Source organism: Salminus brasiliensis, chromosome 4 (genome assembly GCF_030463535.1).
Source record: "Salminus brasiliensis chromosome 4, fSalBra1.hap2, whole genome shotgun sequence".
Taxonomy (NCBI): Eukaryota; Metazoa; Chordata; class Actinopteri; order Characiformes; family Bryconidae; genus Salminus; species Salminus brasiliensis.
In genome coordinates this window covers 42,558,010-42,571,343 of record NC_132881.1, presented here as the reverse complement: position 1 = coordinate 42,571,343, position 13,334 = coordinate 42,558,010, and the positions used below count along the sequence as shown (strand labels likewise).

General features: G+C 40.3%; 2 protein-coding genes across 2 annotated transcripts in view; both read left to right on the top strand.

Moving 5' to 3' along the window:
- The window catches only part of LOC140554323 (uncharacterized), a 16,213-nt gene extending 2,879 nt beyond the window's left edge, over positions 1–13,334 (top strand). Inside the window, exons 4-10 of the mRNA XM_072677208.1 lie at positions 8,314–8,586; positions 8,676–8,955; positions 10,342–10,454; positions 10,544–10,825; positions 11,816–12,097; positions 12,196–12,477; positions 12,631–13,334. Of these exons, the coding sequence (XP_072533309.1) occupies positions 8,314–8,586; positions 8,676–8,955; positions 10,342–10,454; positions 10,544–10,825; positions 11,816–12,097; positions 12,196–12,477; positions 12,631–12,761 (1,643 nt within the window). The 3' untranslated portion in view covers positions 12,762–13,334. The remainder of the gene's footprint in view (positions 1–8,313; positions 8,587–8,675; positions 8,956–10,341; positions 10,455–10,543; positions 10,826–11,815; positions 12,098–12,195; positions 12,478–12,630) is intronic.
- Positions 311–3,138, top strand: LOC140553923 (uncharacterized). Its single transcript, XM_072676711.1, has 4 exons — positions 311–629; positions 1,620–1,901; positions 2,000–2,281; positions 2,435–3,138. Exons 1-4 carry the CDS (start codon positions 311–313, stop codon positions 2,563–2,565), a joined length of 1,014 nt encoding a protein of 337 aa, XP_072532812.1. The 3' UTR covers positions 2,566–3,138.

The following is a 13,334-nucleotide window of genomic DNA, read 5'->3' as shown; positions in this document are numbered from 1 at the left end:
TGGGCACACCTGGTCAAAACGTGTGTTACAGTGAATAGTTAAGCGAGTAGAAGATGAGCTGATCTCCAAAAGCCATGAAGTTAAAAATCACACATTCCTCTAAATACTTTAAGCAAGAGTGTTAGTCTGTTTTCTACAATTTAAGAGAGAAAAGACCACCATTCACCATTAGTTCGGTCAATTTTGATGACCAGGGAACCTTCACCCAGAGGAACAACTTGAGGAAAGTGATTTCTGACACCAAAGTAAAAGTTCTCCGTAAGTGACTGTGTTCTTCATGCCTCTTATGTCTAACGGTTCACACTTTACTATGAGTCTAACGCTGCTCTCCCCTATGGCTCTAAAAGCCTCAGCAGAAACCCAGAGTTTAAAGACTGGTCAAACTCTCACCATTTCACTGGGCGGCCTTCGGAAGGATGAAGCTGGTCTACGTTTCTCCAACAACGATGTGAACCTCATGCTGGTACAGAAGGGCTCACCTGTGAGGAATCGGCCCAATTACAATGGACGGATTGAAGTGTCCAGCAGCAGTATCCAGGTGCTTGAAGTTCAGGTGTCAGATGGGGGGAGGTACACACTCTTGGATGGTAAAGATCGTGAAGTCAAGATCATCACTTTAAAAGTCACTGGTGAGCTCCTGCTGCTAAAATCATTCCACTACACACTGTGGTCACATCAATACAATTAATAACTGTAGATACTGTATCAATAATAGCGATAATATATAATACATAACATACAAATTAATTACATGGGGAAATAAAAACAGGTACATGTTTTTCTGCCCCCTGGTGGATTATATGTGCACTGCACACACCAAAAAAATTACATACAGTTTGAAATGACTTGAGTAAAATTTTAAAGGCAACTTTTATTTTGCTTTCTTTATAAAATGTATCAAATATGGTACAAAATAAAAGTCCATTCAAGTGTCCCCTTTTTCTCCTAATTTGGTATTGTCAATTGACCCACTCATTGGTTACTCCCCCTAGGACACTAGGGTAAGGACTTAACACATGTCTTCCCCAAAACATGAGCAGCCAACTGCTGCCTCTTTTCGTTGCCTGGCGATGCTGCCGATACGGCATCACCAGGCAACCAACATGTTCAGAGGTCTCCAGGTCTCCAGCTCTACCACCCCAGCTAACAAACGCCCGTGCCAGCCAACATCACTTTAGAGTGTTGAAGAAAGAGGGCGCCATCTACCCACCCAGAGAGGGCACGGCCAATTGTGCTCTCTCTGACTCCGGCAGCTGATGGCAAAGGCGCATGGCTTGAGATTTGAACTCGTGACCCCCGGGCTCTAGTGGATGCAAAGTGTTATTTGATCTAAACTAGTCAGGAGGTGAAATCCAAAAATCCAGTTTGAAAGGATATTAATAATCTGGCATTTATTTGATGGTTCAGACTTTAAAGAGTGAAAAGTCAAACAGTATTTATTTATATTGAGCTTGGAATAAGCAGCATTGTCACAAAGCAACTGATACTTATTTAGTCACTTATTCAAACTACATATAATGTTAATTCAGAAAAGGAACAGATTCACTTAAATGTCATAGATGTCACAGAGGTCACATGTTGGCTGGATGAGGTTTTTCACTTCTCCTCTCTCCTCTCAGATCCCTGTGCCTCACAAATTGAGAATATGGAAGTTCCTTATGGACATCAGCTGAACATCTACCTGCTATCCAAGATTGATTCATTGGGATTTACATCTGTGGATAAATCCCAGAATTACATTATCTGGTCCAGCAGTGTCCATCCCAAAAGAGGAGCAGTGAAGGGATCGGGGTTTGATAGGAACTTCATAATTAACTCTGTGAACTTCGAGGATCAGGGAGACTACACTCAGAGCAACAACGTGAGGAAAGTGATTTGTGTCACTAAAGTAAAAGTTGTCAGTAAGTAACTCTGGTCTGTCTTTATTGCTTTCCTTAATTTAGTAGTAAAATTAGTGAAATTTAGGGTCTAACTCTACCCTTCCTAATTGCCTTAAAAGCCTCAGCACATACCCAGTACTGTGTGGCTGGAGAGGAGCTCACCATATCATTTGCTGGCCTTTCGAAGGACGAAGTCAGTCTGCGCTTCTCCAAGAAGGATGTGAACCTCATGTTGGTGCAGCAAGGCTCACCAGTGAGGAATCTCACCAACTACGATAACCGGATCCAAGTGACCAGCAGCAGCATCCAGTTGCTTAATGTCAACGTTTCAGATGTGGGCCAGTACACGATCTTCGATGGTAAAGGTCGCGAGGTCAAAGTCATCTCTTTGGAACTCACTGGTAAGTTCCTAATGGTAACATTGTCCCCCATGTGTTTAGTCTGTTTTCAGTCATTACTGTCAGAAACTGGTGAATCTTAACATGTCGAAATTGTGCAGTGCTCTGATTGTACTACGACAGTGAGAGAGTCTTGACCTCCATGTGTTTGTGCAGAACCTGGCAGCTGGGCGCTCTTAGGCATCATCGTGGCTGTTGTGCTGCTGTGTGGTGTTGCTGGCTACTGTTTCAAGAACTTCAGCACAAACCCAGTCCAGTGCCAATGGCAGGTGCAGACAACGGCTTAATAAGACACAAGCATTTCAAATGTAAGAATGATGTGTGCACTGCTAAACTGAGCTTTGTTACTGAGGAAATTAGAGAGCAGTGCAACGTTACGCTGAATTTCAGAATTTCGCCTAGAATTGTTTCTACTGTCTGAATGTGCATCTGTTTTTTTTCTGAATTTAAGGCGGCCCAAGACAATCATACAATACCGCCTATTAATAATGGTTTTGCACAGCACTGTAATGTCCCCCTCTGCTGGCCTCAGCGGGGAGCTAGGAAGATAATTTATTAAATAATTATTACATTAATTAAATTATTAAATAATTACATTTACATTTAGATTTTTAAGAAAATGTGCATTTTTGTGGCTCAAAATGAATAAGCCTGTAGCAAAATAAAACGTGTAGGAGGGGAAAGGGGTGTGCAGACTTTCCGGCTTGACTGTATTACTATGTATTTATTGTCATTATTATGTGATAGGCCTTATACTATATGGCCTTATGCTTCCTCAACAATGAATACTTGATAAATATTGTTTGTGAAATAATGTGCTCAGGGAACAAAGATCAAAAGAAATAAATAAACTGAAAAAACTGCTGTAACTCTGCTTTTGAGAACATCACTCCTACACACAGCTTTGCTACACCAACCTGCTCCAACAATGAGTGTTACTTAGCACTGATACATCACTGCAAAGATTAACAGGAGCTTTTTATTTCTACTCAAATTACCTACTTTTAGTCCCTTTCCTTTTTTACAGGAGAAGTGGTTTGATCATGCTGTGTGCTGTGCTGGTTTCTGGCCTCATATTAGCTAACGTTAATAAACATTATAGTCATGGAAATTAGCCCCACTGCTAAACAGACACCCAGGAAGGACTGCAGAAACTGCCTAATATCGGGTGACTAGGCATCCTCATTTTCCCCCACACACACCCTCTTTTTGGGGACGTAAAAATGTGTCTGGTCGGGATTGCCTGTGTGGAAGTGTCTGTTTCTATAGTAAACACACAGTCAGTAGCTGCGTCCCAAAGCATAGGCCATTATATTTCTGCCGCTAGGTCACAGAAGACTGTTCCAAATGGAAAGGCCCATTGTATACAGCCTGGAAATGCAGCCTACATGTAGAACTGATGTATTCTTTCCAGCCCTTTGCCCACATACAACTTGGGGAAAGGTTGGGGGAGACAGCACCACAAAAATAGTAGAAAACAAAGCATCCAGAGCTTCTAGAGTTTAAAAAGTATAGTTTATAATTCATTTCCATGAAAAAATGAAAAAGCACACAAGTTTTGCGCCGCAATTGCAAGAGGCGGGACGTTTCCGGTGAGTAGTCCCAAGCAGTCTGGTCACACTTTTTCAACTGTGTGATCAACAGGGTAATATGAAAGACTTTTCATAAGACATTACCTCTGAGACCTGCCCTAGCCCGATTGGAGCCTAGGCTTTAAAACACAGTTCATGTGTGGATTTATGTTTGTTTAAGCCCCGCCTTCTCACAGCCAATATTGGTATACATGTACCTGCATCTATATCAACCAATGGTCAAACATTTCTTCCGGCACAGCCAACTGGCCACAGCCTAAAAATAACCTGAACACAAACCTAAATAAACACAAATCAGATTTTTACATAAAAATGTAATGTAACAGGGTGGTAAATGTTAAATGTAGCTTTTTTTTGTGAGACACTCAAGATGAAATGAAAGTTTTGATAAATGAGTAACTGGTTATGTATTAATGTTCATTATCAGAACTGCATGATTTAGAGATATTTAACTCCCCCCAACTATTATACTCACACACACACTGCCTACACACACATTTGGGTTCTACAACTTAGGCTTACATGAAGCCCCTTAGCTACAACATCCTAACCACAGACTAACAACAGCCTAACAACCTAACCCCAGTGTCCTTATTTAGAAAAACAAAATATGGTAACCTTATGTATGAGATCTTTGAGGTTCGTCAGTTTGAAAGAACCTCAACTTTGGATGAACCTCTTAAACTGCTTTGAGGAACCATTAAAAAAAGGTTTTTAGAAGAAAAAGGTTCTTGGCATTTTTTTAATGCACAATAAGAGGTTCCTCAAATTGATGAACGTCTAAAAGTTCCACTTTCTGCTTTACTTATTCATTTATTTATTAACTTGGGTTGAATGTTGACTAGATATAGTTTCTAAAACTTAAACAATGCCACTTCCTGATCCCATCTGCTGATTCCATCATTTTGATTTTTTTTTAACTTTAGTTGAGCTTGAAGGAATCTTTTTTTTAACATGTCTACTTGTGAAAATGTGAAATGTGAAAAGCCTGTATTCATAAAAATGAACGAATAACATGGAAAAAGGTCAATTAAAATGTGACAGATTAAAGGTTTCAAAGAACCAAAATCGCAATGTTCAGAACGTTTTTGTGTCGTTCCACTAACCAAATATTTGTAGCTGGATATGGGAGTTCTCAGTATCCTATCTTGTGATCCTTGGTTGTCCAGAAAACTTTAAAAGATTGAAATGTAATGTCTCCCTCTGCGGGCATCAGTGGGTCATTAGCAAGTCATTAGCTCTAATGAGCAAGGGCTAAGCTCCGCCCCTCACCTGAAACCCAGCTCCAAGCACACAGGTGCTGTAGATTACGGCACTGATGAGGACTGCTCTTAAGCGCCTCAGTTTGGAGGGCTCTTGGGGGAGTCAACGTGACACTACCTGACCTTGCGTCTGTTCTGCTTCTTGGTTTTCTTGTTTTTTTCTTGGGTTTTCTTTTGGATTATGGAATTGTCTATGATGTACCTGCCTGTCTGTGTTTTGACCCCTGCATGTGCTGACCAAGAGTTTGCCTTAGCCCTAATAAATAATAAAGCCCCTGTTCACATGCAGCCTGCCTCAGCCAGAGCATTACAGAAAAATAAAGGTCAATAAAAACACTCCAGGAACATCCAGAAACCTGACAGATTCAACGTCTTAAGAACCAAAATCTCAATGTTCAGAACATTCAACCAAATAATTGCCAAATGTCTAGCTATAAACTTCTAGCTGGGTATATGAAGTTCTCAGTATCCCATCTCTTTCCATCTTGTGATCCTTGGGTGTAAATAAAACCAAAGCCACCGACAAATGTAACTAAGCTGAAGAAGCTCTGCAAGCTTTCTGTGGGCCGAAATGCCGCCTTGCTGTTGTGGGACAGTAATTAACAACTATATCTTTCTTTTGGGGGGTTGGGTGGGTGGGGGGGGGGGGGGAGGGGCACTCACTTTCAGGCACAATTGGTGCTGTCAGTTTCAACATTCTTTACCAAACATCATCATTTATCATCATTAATCTATCTATCATAATAGTGGCAGTAAAACCCTCTCACCACAGAAAGCATTTGTCACCGGATGTTGCTCTAGGGACAAAATTAGAGCTGGAGGTTTCCTGAAGGTGTTCTGATAAAAGCCAGTGGCGGCTGTTTGACAGCTCAACAACAGATCACAGTGAGACATCCTGTACTTAGCTGTACTTCTCAGGGTGAGTATTCTGCCTTTTTTATCTGCATTCTTTCACTACAGTCAACAGGATTATTTCTGCAGCACTAATATCAGTGATATTGATTTTGATATTGATAATGAAGCCTGAATAAAGGCTACTGCTACTGCAATACTGGAGGTGCTGTGAGGGTGCGGTTGTTTTGTAGGGCTATGCAGATGTTAAGCTGCACCTGAAAACTCTTTACTATCTTCTGATAAGATCATTCTTCTGCTTTGTGGACATCAGTTGCTTCAATGTTCAGAGTGCTAGGCAGCTGTTTAGAGGAGCCACTGGTCGGTCTTTCCTAATAATAAGACCCCCTGAACAAGCTCGTTAAGGTCTAAAGGCTGGAGCACACCGATACGAGCAAATGCTCGGAAATGTTTGGTCGAATTGGACATGTTGCATTCTTCTACTTTGGTGTTTGATGAGACATTTCCACACAGCTCATGCTTTCCTTGTTACCCAGCTCACTTATTTGATGAATTAGCTAATTGTTCAGCTATTTGAACGCTCCCCTGGAGAGATTATTGGTGCTTTGCCATCTTATATGAGGTAAAGCTAAGCTTTTTAAAAAGCTGAAGTTGCTGCTCCGGTGTGCAGCTGCGGCCAAACACCTTTTTGTCCTGACGTGAGGCGACATCTGCCTAGAAAAACACAGAGATATGAATCCAGACATGTCTAAAATGATCAGACGCTCACTGACGAGTTCAGTGAAAAACTGAAGTTGCTAGGTACTTTTGTATTTTTCTTAGAGTCGATCCGGACGGGAACAAACCTTATAACCTTATTAAAGAGGCACATTTGTACATATAATCCCATCTGAATGCATCTTAAAACACACAGTCTTCATCATTCCCCATTTCTCTAACGAGGAAGATCAGCTGTTGATCGGTTTGATCGGTGTGCTCTGGCCTTAAGACCTTAGTAAAAGTTATCTGAGAGAGAAAAGTTATCTCTTAAAGTGCTCTAAACTAAATCCAGTGTTTTAAAAGTAACATTTAGGGGCAATAAATGTCGTCCCATTTAAATGGTTCACTGGCTGTGCATCAACACTTCTGATCACAGGATAGTTCGGGCACAAATGTATAAATATACAATATTCAGATACATTTGTAAAATGATTTAAGGTAATTAATAAATACTGTGGTAATGTGTGATCGGCACAAGTTAATCCTTTCCTGATAGAACAGAGGACGCTAAGAGTCACTAAGAACACTCAACCATCCTCTCTGTCTGTGCAGCCATAGAACAATGTGGGGCTTCTGGATTGTGCTCTGCGCTGCCTTCTTTACAGGTGAGATCATATTCTCCTTCCTCAGTCCTGCACATTCACAAACCACGAGCTTGAGCATTCTGTAATAATAATAATAATAATAATAATAATAGTAATTACAATTAGACTAATAACAATGATTATAATATTAATATTAATAATTACAATTATACTACTACTGCTAGTACTACTGCTACTGCTACTACTACTATTATTACTACTACTGCTACTGCAACTGCTACTACTATTACTACTACTACTAATAATAATAATAATAATTACAATTATACTACTACTACTACTACTACTTCTACTGCTGCTATTACTACTACTACTACTACTATTACTACTGCTGCTATTACTACTACTACTACTACTACTACTATTGCTACTACTACTACTACTACTACTTCTACTGCTGCTATTACTACTACTACTACTACTACTACTACTATTACTACTACTACTACTACTACTACTTCTACTGCTGCTATTACTACTACTACTACTACTACTACTACTATTACTACTACTACTACTGCTGCTGCTATTACTACTACTGCTACTGCTACTACTACTATTACTAATATTATTACTACTACTACTACTACTACTGCTGCTACTGCTGCTGCTATTATTACTACTACTACTGCTACTACTACTATTACTACTACTACTAATAATAATAATAAATAATAATAATTATCATTATTGTTATTATTATATTAATATTAATAATTACAATTATACTACTACTACTATTACTACTACTGCTACTATTACTACTGATATTACTACTACTACTACTACTGCTACTACTACTATTACTACTTTTATATGATCATCAGTGATTTCTCTGGTCTACAGCTCTGAGCTCGAACTCTCTCGAGATAAATGATTCTCTATGATGAAATCTCTAAATGATTTCAGCACAATTACAAATGTAGAATTCTTCACTCCTCTTCTCTCCTCTTCTCTCCTCTTAGAGTTCTGTGCTGCGGAATCTGTGGATCTGAAGTACGGCCAAAAGCTGAGCATCAAGCTGAGAGATAAGAACAATACAATGGAGTTTACGTCTGTGAACAGATCCAAGAGCTGCTTTGTCTGGCCCAAGAGTGTCCAGTGCAAAAGGGGAGAAGTTACAGGGTTTTTATCTAAGAGCTTCACCATTAGTTCAGTCAATTTTGATGACCAGGGAACCTACACCCAGAGGAACAACTTGAGGAAAGTGATTTCTGACACCAAAGTAAAAGTTCTCCGTAAGTGACTGTGGTCTTCATGCCTCTTATGTCTAACGGTTTACACTTTACTATGAGTCTAACGCTGCTCTCCCCTATGGCTCTAAAAGCCTCAGCAGAAACCCAGAGTTTAAAGACTGGTCAAACTCTCACCATTTCACTGAGCGGCCTCAGCAAGGAAGAAGCCGGTCTGCGTTTCTCCAAGAAAGATGTTATGCTGCAAGGCTCACCCGTCCCTGACTACAGTAAACGGATGAAAGTGACCAGCAGCAGTGTCCAGCTGCTCAATGTTCAGGTGTCAGATGAGGGGAGTTACACACTCTTGGACAGGAAAAGTCGTGAGGTCAAGGTCATCACTTTAAAAGTCACTGGTGAGCTCCTGCTGATAAGGTCATTCCTTCGAACACTGCAGCTAGCAAACTAGCTAGGTTACTCTTACTTCACCTTGAGTTCACACCAAGCTGCAGTCTACTGCACCTGCCTTTTTGTCCTTGAGGACTGCTCTACATTCAGGATGCAGCACATTTTTGTTGGCTCATCCCAAACATGTTGGTCCAACCATCATTCCAGAGAACACAGTTCTTCCACTGCTTCACAGCTCAATGCTGGGGGGCTTTATACCCCTCTAGCCCATGCCTGGCATTAGGCAGCATGGTTTATCTGCTTCAGGGATTGTTATTCTATTGGTAGTACTTCTCTACAGAGACTAGACGATCTGTGTGTGTGCATTTGCACATCCGTGTCAGCAATTCCTACTGCTATTACTACTACTACTACTACTACTACTACTACTGCTACTAATGCTGCTACTACTACTACTGCTACTACTGCTATTGCTACTACTGCTACTACTACTGCTGCTACTACAACTACTACTACTACTACTACTACTATTACTACATCTACTACTACTACTGCTACTACTGCTACTACTACTACTGCTGTTACCACCACTACTGCTGCTACTGCTACTACTACTACTACTGCTACTGCTACTACTGCTGCTACTAATGCTGCTACTACTACTACTACTACTGCTACTGCTACTACTGCTGCTACTAATGCTGCTACTACTACTGCTGCTACTACAACTACTACTACTACTACTATTACTACATCTACTACTACTACTGCTACTACTGCTACTACTACTGCTGTTACCACCACTACTGCTGCTACTACTACTACTACTACTGCTGCTACTACTACTACTAATAATAATAATAATAATAATAATCCTTACATGTGCAAAAAACATCAAGCACAATTACAAAAATGAAAGTATGATTATATTATTATTATTATTATTATTATTATTATTATTATTATTATTATGAGTAAACTTGTCATCCTGTGCTTATACAAACCTTATTTGCCCAACTGTATTACTGCGATTTGACTCTTAAGCAAAAATGGTTCTATGTAGTACTGAAAAGAAGTTCCATGACTCAATAGTAACAATAGTGAAACCCTTTTCTGGTGCTTTATAGACCCATTTTTAAAGGGCGGTGTAAAGCACCATATACAAAAAGGAACATTAAAGTGAAGAACCACCTTGAATGGTTCTTCGAGTTGAGTTAAAACTTTTACTAAGAAATATACAGTGGCATGCAAAACACCACGAGCATACTTGGGCACACCTGGTCAAAACGTGTGTTACAGTGAATAGTTAAGCGAGTAGAAGATGAGCTGATCTCCAAAAGCCATGAAGTTAAAAATCACACATTCCTCTAAATACTTTAAGCAAGAGTGTTAGTCTGTTTTCTACAATTTAAGAGAGAAAAGACCACCATTCACCATTAGTTCGGTCAATTTTGATGACCAGGGAACCTACACCCAGAGGAACAACTTGAGGAAAGTGATTTCTGACACCAAAGTAAAAGTTCTCCGTAAGTGACTGTGTTCTTCATGACTCTTATGTCTAACGGTTCACACTTTACTATGAGTCTAACGCTGCTCTCCCCTATGGCTCTAAAAGCCTCAGCAGAAACCCAGAGTTTAAAGACTGGTCAAACTCTCACCATTTCACTGGGCGGCCTTCGGAAGGATGAAGCTGGTCTACGTTTCTCCAACAACGATGTGAACCTCATGCTGGTACAGAAGGGCTCACCTGTGAGGAATCGGCCCAATTACAATGGACGGATTGAAGTGTCCAGCAGCAGTATCCAGGTGCTTGAAGTTCAGGTGTCAGATGGGGGGAGGTACACACTCTTGGATGGTAAAGATCGTGAAGTCAAGATCATCACTTTAAAAGTCACTGGTGAGCTCCTGCTGCTAAAATCATTCCACTACACACTGTGGTCACATCAATACAATTAATAACTGTAGATACTGTATCAATAATAGCGATAATATATAATACATAACATACAAATTAATTACATGGGGAAATAAAAACAGGTACATGTTTTTCTGCCCCCTGGTGGATTATATGTGCACTGCACACACCAAAAAAATTACATACAGTTTGAAATGACTTGAGTAAAATTTTAAAGGCAACTTTTATTTTGCTTTCTTTATAAAATGTATCAAATATGGTACAAAATAAAAGTCCATTCAAGTGTCCCCTTTTTCTCCTAATTTGGTATTGTCAATTGACCCACTCATTGGTTACTCCCCCTAGGACACTAGGGTAAGGACTTAACACATGTCTTCCCCAAAACATGAGCAGCCAACTGCTGCCTCTTTTCGTTGCCTGGCGATGCTGCCGATACGGCATCACCAGGCAACCAACATGTTCAGAGGTCTCCAGGTCTCCAGCTCTACCACCCCAGCTAACAAACGCCCGTGCCAGCCAACATCACTTTAGAGTGTTGAAGAAAGAGGGTGCCATCTACCCACCCAGAGAGGGCACGGCCAATTGTGCTCTCTCTGACTCCGGCAGCTGATGGCAAAGGCGCATGGCTTGAGATTTGAACTCGTGACCCCCGGGCTCTAGTGGATGCAAAGTGTTATTTGATCTAAACTAGTCAGGAGGTGAAATCCAAAAATCCAGTTTGAAAGGATATTAATAATCTGGCATTTATTTGATGGTTCAGACTTTAAAGAGTGAAAAGTCAAACAGTATTTATTTATATTGAGCTTGGAATAAGCAGCATTGTCACAAAGCAACTGATACTTATTTAGTCACTTATTCAAACTACATATAATGTTAATTCAGAAAAGGAACAGATTCACTTAAATGTTATAGATGTCACAGAGGTCACATGTTGGCTGGATGAGGTTTTTCACTTCTCCTCTCTCCTCTCAGATCCCTGTGCCTCACAAATTGAGAATATGGAAGTTCCTTATGGACATCAGCTGAACATCTACCTGCTATCCAAGATTGATTCATTGGGATTTACATCTGTGGATAAATCCCAGAATTACATTATCTGGTCCAGCAGTGTCCATCCCAAAAGAGGAGCAGTGAAGGGATCGGGGTTTGATAGGAACTTCATAATTAACTCTGTGAACTTCGAGGATCAGGGAGACTACACTCAGAGCAACAACGTGAGGAAAGTGATTTGTGTCACTAAAGTAAAAGTTGTCAGTAAGTAACTCTGGTCTGTCTTTATTGCTTTCCTTAATTTAGTAGTAAAATTAGTGAAATTTAGGGTCTAACTCTACCCTTCCTAATTGCCTTAAAAGCCTCAGCACATACCCAGTACTGTGTGGCTGGAGAGGAGCTCACCATATCATTTGCTGGCCTTTCGAAGGACGAAGTCAGTCTGCGCTTCTCCAAGAAGGATGTGAACCTCATGTTGGTGCAGCAAGGCTCACCAGTGAGGAATCTCACCAACTACGATAACCGGATCCAAGTGACCAGCAGCAGCATCCAGTTGCTTAATGTCAACGTTTCAGATGTGGGCCAGTACACGATCTTCGATGGTAAAGGTCGCGAGGTCAAAGTCATCTCTTTGGAACTCACTGGTAAGTTCCTAATGGTAACATTGTCCCCCATGTGTTTAGTCTGTTTTCAGTCATTACTGTCAGAAACTGGTGAATCTTAACATGTCGAAATTGTGCAGTGCTCTGATTGTACTACGACAGTGAGAGAGTCTTGACCTCCATGTGTTTGTGCAGAACCTGGCAGCTGGGCGCTCTTAGGCATCATCGTGGCTGTTGTGCTGCTGTGTGGTGTTGCTGGCTACTGTTTCAAGAACTTCAGCACAAACCCAGTCCAGTGCCAATGGCAGGTGCAGACAACGGCTTAATAAGACACAAGCATTTCAAATGTAAGAATGATGTGTGCACTGCTAAACTGAGCTTTGTTACTGAGGAAATTAGAGAGCAGTGCAACGTTACGCTGAATTTCAGAATTTCGCCTAGAATTGTTTCTACTGTCTGAATGTGCATCTGTTTTTTTTCTGAATTTAAGGCGGCCCAAGACAATCATACAATACCGCCTATTAATAATGGTTTTGCACAGCACTGTAATGTCCCCCTCTGCTGGCCTCAGCGGGGAGCTAGGAAGATAATTTATTAAATAATTATTACATTAATTAAATTATTAAATAATTACATTTACATTTAGATTTTTAAGAAAATGTGCATTTTTGTGGCTCAAAATGAATAAGCCTGTAGCAAAATAAAACGTGTAGGAGGGGAAAGGGGTGTGCAGACTTTCCGGCTTGACTGTATTACTATGTATTTATTGTCATTATTATGTGATAGGCCTTATACTATATGGCCTTATGCTTCCTCAACAATGAATACTTGATAAATATTGTTTGTGAAATAATGTGCTCAGGGAACAAAGATCAAAAGAAATAAATAAACTGAAAAAA

Coding starts and splice junctions, on each gene's coding strand:
- LOC140553923 (XM_072676711.1), top strand. CDS start 311: ATGAGTCTAACGCTGCTCTCCCCTATGGCTCTAAAAGCCTCAGCAGAA. Junction 1,902..1,999: donor CACTAAAGTAAAAGTTGTCA/GTAAGTAACTCT, acceptor TTGCCTTAAAAG/CCTCAGCACATACCCAGTAC. Junction 2,282..2,434: donor CATCTCTTTGGAACTCACTG/GTAAGTTCCTAA, acceptor GTGTTTGTGCAG/AACCTGGCAGCTGGGCGCTC.